This window comes from Mobula birostris, chromosome 7 (assembly GCF_030028105.1).
Source record: "Mobula birostris isolate sMobBir1 chromosome 7, sMobBir1.hap1, whole genome shotgun sequence".
Lineage (NCBI taxonomy): Eukaryota > Metazoa > Chordata > Chondrichthyes > Myliobatiformes > Myliobatidae > Mobula > Mobula birostris.
The window spans coordinates 168,445,205-168,463,584 of NC_092376.1; the positions used below are offsets into that span (position 1 = coordinate 168,445,205).

General features: G+C 39.2%; 1 protein-coding gene across 1 annotated transcript in view; it reads left to right on the plus strand.

The window, feature by feature from the left end:
* LOC140200987 (uncharacterized) overlaps positions 1-12,201 on the plus strand; it is a 43,373-nt gene extending 31,172 nt beyond the window's left edge. The window contains exons 6-7 of the mRNA XM_072264624.1: positions 1,074-1,274; positions 11,290-12,201. Of these exons, the coding sequence (XP_072120725.1) occupies positions 1,074-1,274; positions 11,290-11,310 (222 nt within the window). The 3' untranslated portion in view covers positions 11,311-12,201. The remainder of the gene's footprint in view (positions 1-1,073; positions 1,275-11,289) is intronic.
* Positions 12,202-18,380: the final 6,179 nt, after the last annotated feature.

Below are 18,380 nucleotides of genomic sequence, written 5' to 3' on the forward strand. Positions count from 1 at the left end.
AGAGCTCCAACTGTTGTGCATGAAGAGATTGAACTTTGATAAGTGTGGCGCCTTTTATTTTCCTTTTATATTTTATCTCTATTAATTCTACAGTTCCCAGAATATCTATAAACTGTAATTCATTTAATCGTATCTGGTGTACTGTCTGTTATTTGGGCGGGGTGGGGTACATCACACAGCATCCACACAAACTTAGTTACTCGGTTTGGCGGGGCCGAGGGCTGTTTCCCTAGGCGACAGCGAGTTGAGCGACCCTGAGGCTTGCCGGGGGGCTACACATAGATCAGCTCGCTTTCATTTTATGTTATGTGTCAACTGATGGGAACATTCAGGAGCGATTCTTACAATTTCTACCCATTGACAGCCACACAGGGGAGGCTTTATGTGAGTCTGTGCTCAAAGTTTTAGGAGAGATGAATATTGACATAAGCAACTGCAGGGGGCAGTGCTGTGACAATGCTGCAAATATGTCCGGTGCATACAAAGGCTTACAGTCCCACATCAAAGAAATCAATCCACTTGCTGAGTGGGTTCCATGTGCAGCACACATATAAAATCTTGTTGGAATCAACAGTGTCAACTGTTGTGTTGAAATAGCTGATGCTGTCCTTCAAACTAAGAATCTGCATTACTTTCTGTCCTCCCTCTTAAGGCCTGTAAGTTTATAGCCTACGTATTGTACTAAACCAATGTCTTTGTCCACAGCTTTGATATTTAGACCAGCACGACCTTTGCTCTTGTTCTTGCCTTTTTTTTGCTTGGTACAGCAGCATTTTACGGTGTCGGCAGGGGCCCCACTAAATCCGGCCCTGGTTGTGAGTTGTGGTTTGCGCTTGTTTGATGTGAAAAATTCTTTATTCTGTTTTTTTTAAAGAAAGTAATCTTTCAAAAAACTCATAATCTAATAAGATTTTTTAATTAGAAAATTGTTAGAGCATGGCAAGAAATTACTTCTATACAATTGTTTGCATAACTGATTATTTTAATAAAATTATAATTTTTTAAAATAACAATTATTATTATATTTCGAATTCTCAAATAATAATAATTATTATTATTTTTGTATCCAAAAGATGTCAAAAGGACAAGCATGTGAAGAGTTAAATTCTTTGAAGAACAAAGTTCGTACAAAAGTTGAGGTAGAATGGCATTTGCAACTTGTAGATACTGAACTGCCGCCTTTGGATCAAAAGCAAAAGATAAAAATTGGCGACATTTTTATCTATCAAGATGCTGATTATGTATGCACAATTTGCATAGAAGCAAAAGTTAGGGTGAGTTTAGTAGTGGAAAAATGGACGTTACATACTTAAAATTACATTTTAAGAAGATAAGAAATAGCAAAGGTAGGACATCTGGCCTGTGGAGCCTGCTCCGCCATTCAATAAGATCATGGGTGATCTGGCCATGAACTCATCTCCACCTGCCTGCTGTTACTCCATAACCCTTAATTCTTCTACTAGGCAAAAATCTATCCAAACTTGTCTTAAATATATTTACTGAGGTAGCCTCCATTGCTTCATTGGGCAGAGAATTCCACAGATTCACCACTCTCTGGGAAAAAAAAACAGTTCTTTCTCATCTCTGTCCTCAATCTATTCCTCCAAAACTTGAAGTTATGTCCCCTAGTTCTAATCTCACCTACCAGTGGAAACAATTTTCCTGCCTCTATCTTATCTCTTTCATAATTTTACATGTTTCATAAGATCGCCTCTCATTCTTCTGAATTCAAGCGAGTACAGTCCCAGGCGACTCAATCTGTCCTAATGGTCCATCCCCCTCATCTCTGGAATCAACCTGGTGAACCTCCTCTGCACTAGTGTATCCTTCCTCAAGTAAGGAGACCCAGAACCCTGTACAGTTGCAGTATAACCTCCCTGCTCTTAAATTCAATCCCTTTAGCAACGAAGGCCAACATTCCAGTTCTCTTCTTGATAGACTGCTACACCTGCAAGCCAATTTCGTGAATCATGTGCAATCACTCCCAAGTCCCTCTGCACAGCAGCACACTGCAATCTTTTACCATTTAAATAATAATCTGCCGTCTCATTTTTCCTTCCAAAGTGAATGACGTCGCATTTACCAACATTGTACTCCATCCGCCAGACCTTAGCCCACTCATTTAATTTATCTATATCTCTCTGCAGGCTCTCCATATCTTCTGCACAATTTGCTTTTCCACTCAATTTAGTGTCATCAGCAAACTTAGATACTCTACACTCGGTCCTCTCTTCCAGATCGTCAATGTATATCGTGAACAGTTGTGGGCCCAGCACCGACCCCTGTGGCACACCGCTAACCACTGATTCTCAACCAGAGTAACACCCATGTATCCTAACTCTCTGCTTTCTATTAGCTAACCAATCCTCTATCCATGCTAATACATCATCCCCAACTCTATGTATCCTTAGCTTAAAGATAAGTCTTTTGTGTGGCACCTTATTGAACGCCTTCTGGAAATCCAAGTATATAACGTCCATCTGTTCCCCACTGCACTCGTTATATCCTCAAAGAATTCCAGTAAGTTTGTCAAACAGGACCTGCCTTTGCTGAATCCATACTGCATCTGCTTGATGCCTTTTCTTTCCCAATGCCTTGCTATTTCTTCTTTTAGCTTCAAGGATTTTCCCAACTACAGTTGTTAAATTAATTGGCCTATAGTTACCTGCCTTTTGCCTACATCATTTTTTGAACAGTGGCATGACGTTCGCTGTCTTCCAATCAACCGGGACCTGCCCAGAGTCCAGAGAATTTTGGTAAATCATCACCAAAGTCTCTATTATAACTTCTGCCATTTCTTTTAGTACCCTGGATGCATTCCATCAGGACCAGGGGACTTATCTATCTTCAGGCCCACAAGTTTGCTCAGCACTAGTGATAGCTATTGTATCGAGGTCCTCACCTCCCATCGCATCCATAACATCTCTCTTTGGCATGTTAGATGTGTCCTCCACCGTGAAGGCTGACACAAAATAGTCATTCAAAGCCTTGGCCATTTCCTCATTACCCAATATCAATTCCCCCTTCTTGTCCTCTAAGGGACCTACATTCACTTTTTCACTTTATATAATTATAAGTCTTTTACTATCCATTTTTATATTCTGTGCTAGTTTATTTTCATAATCTAGCTTCCCTTTCTTTATTGCTCGTTTAGTGGTACTTTGTTGCTTTTTAAAGTTTTCCCCATCTTCCAGTTTCCCACTACTCTTGGCGACTCTATGTGCACAAGCTTTTTGTTTGATGCCTTCTTTATTTCCTTAGTTTTCTAAGGCTGGCTCTCCCCACTGTTACTGTCCTTGCTTTTAACAGGAATATACTTTTGTTGAGCACCATGAAAAATATCCTTGAAGGTCTTCCACTGTTCCTCACCTGTCGAACTGTCCCACCATATAGCCTGTGTTCCTGGTCTACACTAGCCAAGTCCTCCCTCATCCCACTGTAGTCTTCATTGTTTAGGCATAATACACTGGTTTTAGGTCAAACTATTACACTCTCCATTTGTATGAGAAACTCAATCATACTGTGATCACTCTTTCCAAGAGGATCCCTAACTTCAAGATGACTAATTTTACCTGTCTCATTGCACAGGACCAGATCTAAGATAGCACATTCCCTTGTAGGTTTATTAACATGCCATTCAAGAAAGCCATCACGGATGCATTCTATGATGTCCTCCTCAAGGCTGCCTCGACTAACTTGATTCACCCAACTTATGTGCAAGTTGAAGTCCCCCATGCTAACGACTGATTCATTCTTACACGCCTCAGATATTTCTCTGTTTATTGCCTGTGCCACTGTAACACTATTATTTGGTGGCAGATATACAACTCCCACCAGTGATTTTTTTCCCCTTACTATTCCTAATCTTTACCCAGATTGATTCAACATTCTGCTTCTTAGATATTATATTGTCTCTTGCTATCCCCCTTAATTAAGAGCGCTCTCCACCTCCCTTACCTTCCTGCCTAACTTTCTGTATTACCTGATATCCTTGGATATCTAATTCCCAATTCTTTCCACCCTGTAACCGCGACTCTGTAATGGCCACTAACTCATACCTTTTTATACTGATTTCTGCCACAAGTTCATTGACCTTGTTTCGAATACTACTGGCATTCAAATAAAGTGCCCTTACATTTATATGTTTTTAAAATTTTGTAATCTTTTATTCTTTGGAAGCTGACTTTTCTTCACTCTACTCTTACTATTTCTCTTTTTTATCTTTTGCTTTTTCTTTATCGTTATCCACTCTTTTCTTTTTTACTTTATCCATACTTCTCCAATCTGTTGAACTCACCCCCCTACTATTTAGTTTAAAGCCCTATCCACAGCCCTAGTTATGTGATTCGCTAGGATCCAGGTCCCATCACAGTTCAGGTGCAGCCTGTCCCATTGATACAGCTTCTTTATTTCCCAATACTGGTGCCAAGTTCCCATGAATTCAAACCCACTTCTCCCACACCAATCCTTGAGCCACGCATTTACCTCTCTAATCTTCTTGACCCCATGCACTTGCTTCGGGTAGTAATCCAGAGATTAATACTCTTTTGATTCTGCTTTTTAATTTAATCTCTAGCTGCTCAAATTCCCTCAGCAGAACCTCTTTCCTCGTTCTGCCTATGTTGTTGATACCCACATAGACAATGACAAATGGATCTTTCCCCTCCCACTTTAAGTTCTTCTGCAGGTCAGATAAGATGTCCCGAACCCGGGCACCAGGCAGGGAGCATAGCCAATGGGACACTTTATCCTTACGACAGAGAGCTCTGTCTATTCCCCTAATTGTACTATCCCCAATTACCACTACATTTCTCTTCTTTCCCTCTTGAATTCATATAGATGCACTAATATAGATTTTAACCAGAGTATTCACACAGATGTAGTAATCAAATTTCGTAACCAGAAAAAACATGGAATTTAGCGATTTTATCTGAAACTCAAAAGACTGTGAAACATAAGTGAAACGATGCATGACGGAAGTCTAACTCTGATATGATCAAAGTAGTAATTGATATCATTACCTTAGTAAGTAAGATTAATTCTTCAACGCATTCCTTGCAAGAAATTCATGTACCTGTGACCAGATATGTAAATGTTTCAGAGAGCTGGCACAGCAAGAGTTGCACATATGAATTTGTTGAGGGCATCAGCTTTGTGCTTCAGAAACAGATAGTGGAAGAATTGCAGAAATTTGTTTTCCATACACTAATTGCTGACGAAAGTACAGACATTTCTGTACAGAAAATGTTAATTTTGTATTTTAAATTTTGACTCGAAGATGATACTTCCCATAAGAATGTGTTCGCAAGTGTTTCGAAACTAACTGCATATGACAAAATCACTATTATTAAAGCAATAAAAATTATATCAACAATATTCTTGATATTCAAAAGGTAGTGATGTTTATGTCAGGAAGTATGCTTGAAATAGAATCTGTTGAACATGATAGCAATCATGTAAAAATTAAGTTTAACTCTCTAAAGGATACCTTGATAGAATCAGCAAAGTCAATGATTCTTAAAAAAGAAAAAAGCACAAAGAATGAATGAATAACAGATGAAATCAAAGATCTAATGGAAGAAAGGAGACGGAAGAAAGTAAATCCTATAGAATATAAGTCCTTAGATAAAAATGTTAAAAGCTTATGTCAAAAAGCCAAAGAAGAATGGTTAAACCAGGAATGTGAGCGATTAGAAAGAATCCGTATTACTGATCCAAAAAGGTTACATCAACAAATCAAGAATATCACTGGTAAAAAGCTCCTCTGTTCTTCAGCTGGGTGTTTGAAAGCAAAGGACGGTACCATTATCATGGAAAAAGGTAAGATTACGAATAGGTGGACTGAGTATATTCAGGAATTGTTTGAAGACAATCGAGGCGAAAAACCAGAAATTGAGAAGAACATTGAAGGTCCAAGTTTTTTAAAATTTGAAGTTCGTAATGCAATAAATAAGATGAAGAAAGGAAAGGCAGCAGGTCCCGATGAATTAGTAATAGAACAAATTATCACCCTTGAAGATTATGGAATTGAAAAACTTACTGATTTAATCAATGACATTTATGAGACTGGAGTAATACCAGAAGAGATGAAAAAAATCAGTATTTATCACTCTTCCTAAGAAACCTGGAGCAATAGAATGTGAATTATGTAGGACCACAAGTTTAAAGAGTCATATCACGAAGATACTTCTAAGAATTTTGATGACAAGAGTTAAAAGTAAGATACAAGCTGAAATAGGTAAAGAACAATGTGGTTTTATGAAAGACAAAGGAACAAGAAATGCAATATTGATGTTAAGTATACTATCAGAATGAGATATTGAGGCGCAAAAAGATTTGTTTGTTTTATTGACTATACAAAAGCATTAGATAAAGTGAAGCACAATAAATTATTTGAAATATTACAGGAAACTCTAGATCTAGATTCAAAAGACCGCTGCCTAATCAGAAATCTGTACTGGGAACAAACTGCCGCTGTAAAAATAGATGGACAAGTGAGTCAGTTTACGAAAATCAAGAGAGGCATTAGACAAAGTTGTGTTTTCTCCCCTGATTTATTTAATGTGTACAGTGAAACAATATTACAAAAAATAAGAGACATCTTGGGAATCAAAGTTGGCGGTGAAAACATCAATAATTTCTGATATGCAGATGACACTGTGTTAATTGCAAGTACGGATGAAGAACTACAAAGCTTAATTGATATAATTGTTGAAGAGAGTGAAAAATGGGTCTATCTATCAATTGCAAAAAGACAGAATGTATGGTGATATCCAAAAAGAAGGAGAATCCTATCTGTAGGCTGAGAATAAATGGGGAAGACATAAAACAAGTACAGAACTTTTGCTACTTAGGAAGTTGGGTGACATCAGGTGCAGGTGCGACATGGACATCAAAAGAAGAATAGGGATGGCAAAAGACACCTTTATGAATGAAGAGTATACTGACCAAAACTAAACTGGCCTTGACAACGTGTCTCAGAGTACTGAAATGTTACATTTATCCAGTTATGTTATATGACTCAGAATGTCGGACAATATCTAGTAATATGAGGAAATGAATTGAAGCAGCAGGGATGTGGTTTTTGAGGAGGATGCAAAGAATATCATGGATGAAATGAATATCTAACGAGGATGTCATGAACAGAACAAACACAAAAAGAGAAATAGTATATGAGATCATGAAAAGGCAATGTAACTTCATTGGGCATGTGATTAGGAAAGAGGAGTTAGAATGCACAGTAATTATGGGAAAGATTGAAGTGAAGAAAGCAAGAGGAAGACAAAGACAAATGATGATGGAGACAGCAGCCAGAGAACTGGAAATGAATACCAATCAACTGATCTACTTGACCCGAAACAGGAGTGTGTGGGCCAGGGCAGTCAAAGCTCAAACTGAGCATGGTATCTGATGATGATGATTATGCTTGGAAAGAATAATGATGTGGAAGCAATTCTTCAACAAGAAATAAAGCATCTTTCTAAGCAATATTGATTTGCACCCAGAGATCTGGGATGGAAAAAGTATCAGTTATACATTACTGTAGAAATACTGCTACTGTTATGTACCCCTATGGGTCATATTTTTTATGGACTATACCTTTAAAAAGAGAGAGAGTGTTGTTCAACACAAGCACCTTGTTATTAAGAGAGAGAGAGGCAAAGACTGCTTTGAGATGGTGTTATGGTTTCTCTGCAGCATGTTTACACTTCTGCAAGGACACTGGCAGCTTCTGTTTTCCTACAGAGAGAGAAGGGAGGAGCTACTTGATGGATAGCTGGTGTTCAGCAGGGTGAGATTAATAGAAGGTCAGCTGATAGACGCGCGGACACATGGTTTTGGACACTGGACGAGCTTTGTTGTGCCCACAGAAAGGTGGGTTTTGGAGGATCGATCAGTAGTTCTCGCAGTGTGAAAGAGGGGTGACTGGTGGGGATTTATTCGTGTCCAACCCTCGCTTGGGTTGATAACTCCAGCACAGAAGACGGTCTCCTTTTTTTGTGGTCACATTCGGTGACTTTAAAGGAAGAGAAGAGGGGAAAGGAAGGTTTGAAGCAGAAGAAACCTAGTGACAAAGATGTCACTGTTTGGACTCTCTCCTCTGTAGCCCGTAAGGGTGAGTTTGAGTTCCATTCGAATACGAAGGTGTGATTGTCATGTAGTTAATCCACAAGAGTGGGTTCTCTGGTGAAGGGAGTACTTTTGTGAATACCACTTGTGTGGTACCCATGTTTGGGTGTGGTAGTTCACTGAAGAAAGGCACCCCTGTGGCAAATCACTGTTGGAGTTATTTCGTATGTCATGGAACTGGATAAGTGGCTCTCACAGTTGTGTGTTTGGGGTAACCTTGTGTGGAAACTACCTGTGTGTGATAATCCTTGCCTGGGTTGGTAGTTTTACCACTGGAAGATGGTACCTCAGTGATAGACTACTGTTGGTGATAATCCACATGTGGATTCTGTTGGAGTACCCTGTGGTGACCACTTTGGGGTGACCCGTAGCTGAATTTGGGGGTGGTACCACTTGTGTTGGAAGGATATTCGTTGAAGATCACTGTCGGTGATATTTCATGTGTGGAGTGGAAGGACTTCGGAGATGAAGCCTACTACTATTGCTATTTTGTATTGCTGTCGTGGAATCTGTGGAATATTGACATAATTGCCTTCTCTCGACATTTACCCTGGATTACAAATATCTCTCTCTCATCACCTATTCCGTGGATGAACTGAACATTCATACTTTACCATCTCAAGACTCTAAGCCTTGTTTCCCCCAAGATCAATAATTTGGGAGTTATATTTGCACACATATATACACATAACACTGCTAACTTGTTTGATTTATCCAGTTATATATGACTGTATTATGTAGTTACTAATAAAAATAGCTTATATTAACATCAATACCAGATTCTAGCTGTTTTCCATTTCTGCTGGTTCTTTAACCTGTTACGGGGAATGTGACACTACTAACAGTGCATACAATGTTCAGCAAGTCAACGGTTATCAAAGAAAAGCCAGAAGAATTAGCTAATGTCACAGAATGTGATGTTCTGTCAATTAGACCACTAAACGAAGAAAGTTGGCTGTCAGGATATTTTGCCATTACTGCTTTAATGAAGAATAATGAAGATTTAATCCAGTATTCCAAAGGGTAACTGCCGCCTGAAAATTTTGACCAAGCCTCAATATCGAGTAGCATTAACTGTCCTTAACGATGTTTTAGAAGATCTGGCATCTCTTTGTAAATCCCTTCAGAGAAGTTGTTTGAATACAACTGAAGCACTGCAGAGTGTAAAAGCAAAAATTAACAAGTTATGGTCAGGGTGTCACAGTGATACTATTTATTGGAGTGACAAAGTGCAAGATCTGCTTTCATCTATAAGTTCTGATATCAATACTGTGTCTATTACTGGATTAATTCAATGTGTGTGTAATCACTTAGATAATAGATTGCCTGATGACGAGTTAAGAGAATGGTGAGCTTTTGACCCTGTTGCTATTGCAAATGCAACCAATTTTGAATTTGGAGAAGAAAATGTATGACAGACAAAAAAAAAATACTCAGCTTCTATTATGAACTACTACAAAAGTGCTGCCTCATATATCTCAAACAACACTGTGATTTCAAAGTTGCTGTTTCTGAGAACATTAAGACCGGTTCAGTTAAAATGTTCACTGATATCTTGAAGTACATACTTAGAAATGAAGAATTTGAAAAACTGTCAATACTTGTTGACATCGTTGGAACATTTCAAGCTTCTAGTGCTGACTACGAATGTGAATTCAGTCTTATGAATCCAGTCAAATGTAAACACAGAAACAGACTAGAAGTGGAACACTTGGATGACCTAATGAGGATTCAGATGTATCTTCAATCGGGAAGCAAAATTAATCTGGACAATGCTTATTGACAATGCATTTGGAATAAAGAGAGACGAGAAAAAGTTTATGAAACATGAAAGATTTTCTTTGTACTGTAGTTCATTACACCCTTCAATTAATAAATAAAATCAAAAGCTGTAAAATAATAGAGGGAACAGTGGTGGGAATAGCAACAGAAGTTGGGAGGTGATTGGTCGAGGCAACAAAGCACTGAAGATAATGGAATCTGATTGGAGAGGAAGGTGGAGTGTGTAATCAAGTGTGGAAGTTGGGGAGGGCAGATGGGACCAGTGAGGGAGGGAACCAGTGGGAGGAGTGTATGGATGATGGGCAGAGTGAATGGAAGAAGGGAGAGAAACAAAGCAATGAGGTTGAGTGTTCCCACTGACATGTTTGCCATTGGCTTCCTCCACAACCAAGATGAGGCTAAACACAAATTAGAGTAACAGTACCTCAAATTCCACTGGGTAGTCTATATCACGTCAAAATGAACAATGAATTTTCCAGCCTCTGGTAAATTGTTCCCCCAATGTCCTTTTACTCCCTTGCTGATCACCCTGTTCTTCCTGCACCCACCAATGCCCCATCATCACCCTGTTTCTTTCCCTTTCCCCACCTACTCCACCTGTTCATCATCCACACACTCTTCCCACTGGTTTCCCTCACCCCCACTGCTTCCATCCGCCCTCCTCACCTCCCTAATTTGATTTCATGCTGTATGTTTTCTCCTATCAGATTCCATCTCCCTTAGCCCTTTGTATTCTTCACAGCTTTGGTTAAATTCTCCACTCTTCCCTGCACCTGGGTCCACCTGCCAGCTCTTGCTCCACCTCTACATCCTGACAAGTTGCATAGTTGCATCTCCATCTGGTATGGGAGCAGCTGAGCTTTGGATGTAAAGTCCCCACAAAGGACTGTGAGAACAGCTGAGAGAATCATGGGGACATCCCTACCATCCATCAGGGACGTTTATCAGGAGCGCTGCGTACACAGGGCCCTTAGTGTTATTAAGGATCCCAACCCATCCATCCAGCATCTTCTTTAACGTCAGGTAGGGGACCCTGATACATAAAGACAAGAACAGTTAGGATGGGAAACAGTTTCTTCCCTCAGGCCGTTAAGCTTTTTAACTTCCTGCTGCATTTCATTTAAAACGTTACTGGTTAATTTGTTCTGTACTTTACAATATCTAATTTATGCACATTAGCTTGTTTGTTTATGTGTAATCCATCTGTAGATTTCATTTTTTCTTTTATAAGTTATGTGTATGTGTGTTGTGTATACTACAGTGCTTTACATCTTGGCTCGTTGTCTCATTTGATGGTATGTATGTATATAGCTAAATGATAATAAACTTGACTTCCCTTCAACTTTTTACACTAACTATCTGCATTCTATCTTTCAGGGTCTTGATCCAAAACTTTGACCATTCATTTCCTGCCTGACCTGTTGAGCTCCTCTAGTGCCTTCTGTATTGTTATGCAGGAGCTGAGCACTATCACCAACAGTTCTGAGAAAGATGCCTTCCCAATCATTTCAGTGGACTTCATCCAGGCTGTCTTGAAGAAATCTCCAACCAACTACTATCAGCTTGTCACCTGCAGAATCAGAAGAGCTAGCACAGTCGATCACTGTTACACTAGTATCAAGAATGCTTACTGTGCCATCTGAATCATCTGGCCATACTGCAGAGAATGAGGACTGAAATCAGGGTCAAGGGGGTGAAGGAGTGTTTACAGGAGTGCTTTGAATCAGTGGGCTGGACCACATTCAGAGATTCATCTGAATGAATATGCCACGGCCATAACCAATTTCATCAAGGATGAGCATTTGTCTTTGAAAACAACATAAGCAGCAGTAATAACAGCAAAACAACAATATAACAAAGCAAGCCCCTTTCCTCCCTGCCACTACACAGATACTTCTCCAACCCCAGCACAGTCTTCCTCCAGCTCTCCAGCTTCCAGTGGACTCACAGAATCACAGATATTGGGCCTCTGACTTTCTCAGAGAACTCTTGGACTCGCAGACATAGGTCTTCAGCTTCAACTTAGAACTGGGCCTTGACTTCCTGACTCTATTTTCTGATCCTCATTCCTTGACCCAGTTCTGGGATGCCCTTCCTCAAGGAATCGTCACCTAACTAGCATTGAATGCTAAGTGCCAGTTTGAGAGGGACATACCCCTCCCAGAAAAATCATGAAATCCCTGTTTCTTCCTGTTTAATTTGTTGTGTATTTAATATTTCAGTAATATTTGAATAATATTGTAAATGTATTGTTTAATAAAGAATTCTTTGTTTGCTTAAATAATTTATTATGGGTTATCTGTAAAAGTATGTGAATGGCACCAAATCATAAGTGTGCACCTCACTAGAAGTAAAATTGAAGTACAGACATGTTATTTCTGGTTCCGTGTTTTTCTTTTGATTAGTTTTATGTTGTGGAGTTACAAAACGTAACAGTGGCAATGAGGAAGCTTGAAACAAACTGAAGATGCCCACCTACCTGTTGAAGTGCAGCGGGGTGTTGAAGTTAAAAAAAAACACAGTGAGACATTTGAGTTAAAAAGAAAGTGCAGCACATGCTTCATTGGGGAGGGTTAGAGATGGGCAAGCTAAAAAAAAGGCAGAAAAAGGACAAAATCATGGTTCATAAACAAAGAGTACCAGGTTTAATAGTCATAAATGAGAAAAAAAACCCAAAATAGGTGGCTACATCAGAAAGATAGACATACTTGATTGCACAAAAGAAGTATACTGAACAAATTGAGAAGCACTTTAAAGCAAATGGACTAGCCAATGAGAAACGAATGCCAGTTTTACTGAGTGTAATTGGTGGGAAACCGTATAGTTTGGTTAGAAATTTAACTGCTCCAAACAAACTAGCTGAAATGAGCTTTGTTGCTGTCATGAAAGTAATGTGGGAACATTTAGAACCAAACCATTGTTGATTGCAGAATGATTTAGGTTTTATAAGTGGAATCAAAAGGAAGGGAAGAGCTTTTCTGTGTCTGTGGCTAAATTGAAGAGATTGTCAGCATTGTCAGTTCAGTGATGGGCTTAATTATGCACTGAGAGATTGTTAGTTTGTGGAATCTTACAAGAAAGCATTCAAAATGGCTCCTACCTGATGAACAACTCACATTTAAAAGAGAGGTTGAAAAGAGGAGGAGGAGAAATGGCGCGATGCAGCACACGCGGCCTCTCCGGTGAATGATATCTGTATTTGTTAAGTAGGATGCCCTGCACAATCCTGATTTGATGGAGACAGAATTGAGAAGCACGGAGGAACATCTGGAGAAACTTCTGAAATACCCGCTTTGCTGCCGCTGCTACTGCGCGATTGAGAATCTCCGGAGGGGAAGGCCCCGAGTCCTCGGCTTTGCCTGTTGCTTGGTGGCCGGGGTCGAAGTGCTTGGCAGAGATGGTGCTCAGTGCTCGGTGTCAGAGGGATGGTCGGAGGCTTGAAGTTTTCGGACGGACTCAAGAGTCGGCTGTGGTCGGGTGCTTCCAGGGTGCTGCATCGGCAAGTTTGCGGCGCTGGAGGTTCATGGCAGGGAGAGTTTTCTTCCTTCTACCGTCTGCGTGAGATGATGGGGCTTTCAAGATATTGAGACTTTTTTTTAACCGTACCCATGGTCTGTTCGTTATCAAATTACGGTATTGCTTTGCACTGTTGTAACTGTATGTTATACTTATGTGGTTTTTGTCAGTTTTTTAGTCTTGGGCTGTCTTGTGTTTCTGTGAAATCATACTGGAGGAACATTGTATCAATTTCATAATGCATGCTGTATCAATGGAAACATCAGCTAGAAACACAATTTAGTTGTAGTCAGGAATGAAAATGGGCATGGAAAAAATTGCAATGTCTAAACAGACATCTGCCTGGCCAAACAAATTGTGTTACCATTGTGACAAAGGCTCACACACACCAGATCAATGCAGGTTTAAAGGCAAAACTCGCATAAAATGCAACAAAAGTAGGACACATGCGAAGAGCATGTTGGTCAGTCAAAAGTAAATAGATTGCACAGGATGATAAAAAGATTAAAAAGTCAAACCACAGTTTCAAGATGAGTACTAATCTGTATGCTGTAGATAAAAATTCTGATAATGATGAGAGTGACTCAGGAATGGGCAGCATTAAGATTCAAAATGTGAAAACTAATAGAAGTAATATGACTTACACCAGAAGTAAATGAGAAATTAATTTTAATGGAATTCAACATTGGTTCAGCTGTTTCACTCATTCCACAAAATGAGTTTGGAAGTCATTTCAAAGATATTAAACTGAAGCCTGCAGATATCCAAATAAGAACTTATACTGGAGGAATGATAACTCCCATGGGAATGACATTTATCACAGTGAAATATGAGCCACATTGAGTGTGTATGTGGTATAAACAGGAGAGCCAGCATTGTGGGACTGTGAGTGGCTGAGACAACTGCCACTTGTTTGAAGATCCACCTTTCATTTCCATATCGCTGCAAAAGAGCCAACTGAAAGTGAATTAGAAAGGTACTGAATAATGCTGCAGCAATGTCCAAGGACAGTATTGGGAAATCACAAACATATCAAGGGTAAAAGAGTGTTATACGAAAATGTCACACTCACATTATACAAATTTGTCCAGCTCCTTATACCATCTGTGATAAAGTAACCAGTGAGCTAGATCACATGGAGGCTGAAGGAATTCTTTCCAAAGTTGAGTAGACCCCAAGGACAGCACCAGTTTCTCCAGTAACCAAAAAGAATGGGTCTGACAATATCTTCTGTGATTTCAATGTCACTATCAACCCAGCACTGAAAATAGATCAGTAACTTCTGCCCAAGATAAAGGATATCTTTGCAAATGTTTCTGGAGGGAAACACTTCAGCAAAGTGAACTTAGCTGAGCTCTACCCACAGATCGAGATGGAAGAAGAGACGAAAATGTTTCTCACCAGAAACACACACAAAAAGACTTTATTGCTAAAATAGACTTATTTTTGGAGTAGCATCTGCACGTGCACTCTGGTAGAAAGCTGTAGACCAGGTGCCGCAAGGCTGCCCAGGCACCTGAATGACATCATTCTTACTCATGAGGATGACAAGGAACATCTCCAAAATCTCAAGACATTGTTAAAAAGATTAGGAAATTATGGAAATTATGGGCTGAGAACACAATGCAACAAGTGTGAATTCTTCAAACCAAGCATCACCATGCACATTAAAATTCATATAATGGTGGATGGGTCACAATTGTTACCTTTTTTAGAATTTGTCTACTATGAGACCGGCCCATCTGCAAATGGAGTAGCAGCAATTTTGTGCTGCTCTTAGTTTCCTTTCTCTCCCCCTAGTTTAAGCTCCGAATTTAATTTTTTTTATTTGGTGGTTCTTGAGGGGAAAACAATATGTCTATGTCTACGAGAAGTGGGAAGAATTTGTCTGAACCTAGTGACAAAGGTAATGGGAAAGGAAAGGTGCAAAAGGAAAGATCTGATGAAATGCCACCGTGGGCTGAAGATATTGTTTGGACACTGAATTCAATTAAGGATCAGAATGGATCAATTAAAGACCAACCGGAAAAGATTAGTAATGAAATGAAGTCATTTCTGGGAAAACTTAAAAACTTGGAAACTCAAGTTGTAACGCATGAAGAGGAATTGAAGATAACTAAGCAAAAGTTGTTTGAAGCTACAACGCGTTTGGAAAAATATCAAAATAAGATTATAGACCTGGAAACTAGGTCTCGCCGAAAGAATACGAATTGTTGGGCTGCATGAAGGAGCTGAAGATGAAGATTTAATTGCTTACTTTGGTAAGCTTTTTCATACATTATTTCCTACCATTTTATCAAAGCTGCCTGCTATAGAACGAGCACACAGAGTGTTTACTTTGAAATTTAAGGATCCACATAAATCAAGATCTGTTCTGGTGTACTTTCATCACTTTTAAATTAAAGATCAAATAATGCAACAGGCAAGAAAACAGAGAGCTTTCAGATTTATGGACTCTGAGCGTTTCTATGAAGATTATCGGAGGGAGGTAATGGAACAAAGATCAAAATTTGCTCTGATAATGAAACAGGCATATGATAAGAAACAGTTTCCTTCTTTGCGCTACCTGACAAGAATTAAAGTTTTTCCCCCAATTCTCCTCCTCGTACATTTTTTGATCCAAAAGCCGCACTGCACTTTGTTCAGACTATACCCGCCGCTGCTAACGAATGAACTATTTGAAAGATTGTTTGGCTATCTGTATACTATTCGCATTTTGGAAAGAAGATTTATGAAGGTCACTTGGATATACCATTGAGAGACTAATAAAAGAAGATAAGGAGGTTTGTTCATTATTGCATATTATTGGTTTTCTTTTGGAAAGAAGATTTATGGTTCAAGTATGACTGTTTAAATGGTTACTTAGACATGCAACTGAGAAAAGAAGATAAAGGGATTTGTTTCTTTAATCTAATACTTGGTTGATTTTTTTGTTTCTTTAAGTTAACTAATTGGTAGATTTTTCCTACTAATAAGGTTTCTTTTTATATATATATTTGGGAAGGTTTAATTACATATGATATTATTATTTAGTATTTTTGAAATTCAGCAGGGTCAAATATGCTATGAACTTTTTTTCTGTTTTATTATAGTGTCTTATAATTGAAATTAAAGTTTTTTTTAGGGAATTAATATTAAACTTAAAGATGGCGCTGGGTTTTCTCTCTAAGAGTTAACATTATTTTGATTCTTTCTTGTTTATTAGACGATGGAATGTAAATACCTTTCTTTGCTGAGACTTTATCTTTTTTTTACAAGGTCACTCTACTTTTTTACTAACTGGGGGGAGGGAAAGAAAATACAGACAGAGCGGTCGGTAGCTTTGAACTCTATCGTAGATCGCTTGCCTTTTTTGGGCTTCCGGGTGTGGGTGGGTGGGTGGGTTTAGAGTTCAGAGTTTTTTCCCATTGGGTGGTTCCGGAGCTGGCATGTTTTTTATGTGGTTGCATTCTTCATCGCCGCCAGTTTTGATCATCCTGTGTTGGTATGTGTTCTGCACATGGATAAGGTAGAATAAAATTACAGTATGGTATTTAAACAGATTAATATAATAAGTTGGAATGTACATGGTTAGAATCATCCTATTAAATGAAAAAAGACTTTTAAAATTATTAATAGTGATTTTGAGAAAAGATGGGGCTCATTTGCTCGTTATTATCATTTGAGTTAATTGATAGATTTTCTCCACGATTTAATTGTAAATTTTTTGGTATATGTTTCTTTCTTGCTGGTGGTTTGACGTTTATTTTTAGAAGCTTTTTGTATGATGCATGGCTCCAAGTTGTACACCTAATGGTTTTTTTCTTCTTTCCTACTTTTTCTGCTTAGTAGGGTTTTCTTTATATCACAAATCTTTTTTTCAGTCTTCAAGATAATGTTTCTTTTTCTTTCAGACATTGTAAGTGTTGGTACTTCAATGCACTTGTGTTATTTCTTTTGTATAATATAACAATAAAAAGATTTGAAAAGAAAAGAAAGAATTTGTCTATTACTGTAACAACTTCCTGCCAAACCTGGCTACTGTGCTGCACTCCTTGAACTCATTATCACAGACTGGGTTGAAATGGCAATGGAAAAAGCGGTGTGAGGTGACTTTTAAAAAGGTGAAGTAAACGGTGATATCAGACGCAATACTCGTATAATATGATTCACATCATTCTGAGAAGCTTGCCTGCGACACGTTGCCTTTTGGTATTGGAGCAGCCACGTCACATATTATGAGTGGCGGAGGTGATCACCCCATATCGCTGCAGAGCTAAGGTACCGGTGACCCCTGTTTCCATCCAGGGGGTCAGGGTGGACATGGTGGAGGATTACAAATACCTGGGGATACAAATTGACAATAAACTGGACTGGTCAAAGAACACTGAAGCTGTCTACAGGAAGGGTCAGAGCCGTCTCTATTTCCTGAGGAGACCGAGGTCCTTTAACATCTGCCGGACGATGCTGAGGATGTTCTACGAGTCTGTGGTGGCCAGTGCGATCATGTTTGCTGTTGTGTGCTGGGGCAGCAGGCTGAGGGTAGCAGACACCAACAGAATCAACAAACTCATTCGTAAGGCCAGTGATGTTGTGGGGATGGAACTGGACTCTCTCACGGTGGTGTCTGAAAAGAGGATGCTGTCCAAGTTGCATGCCATCTTGGACAATGTCTCCCATCCACTACATAATGTACTGGTTGGGCACAGGAGTACATTCAGACAGAGACTCATTCCACCGAGATGCAGCACAGAGCATCATAGGAAGTCATTCCTGCCTGTGGCCATCAAACTTTACAACTCCTCCCTTGGAGGGTCAGACACCCTGACTATGACTATGACTAAAAAAAATTACACACAGATTGACCGAGGGGCCTTGAGTCTGATTTGGGATGTAAAACGTTTCAACTAGTACTTGTATGGGAGAGAGTTTATCCTCATTACTGAGCATCAACCACTAGTGACTATTTTCAA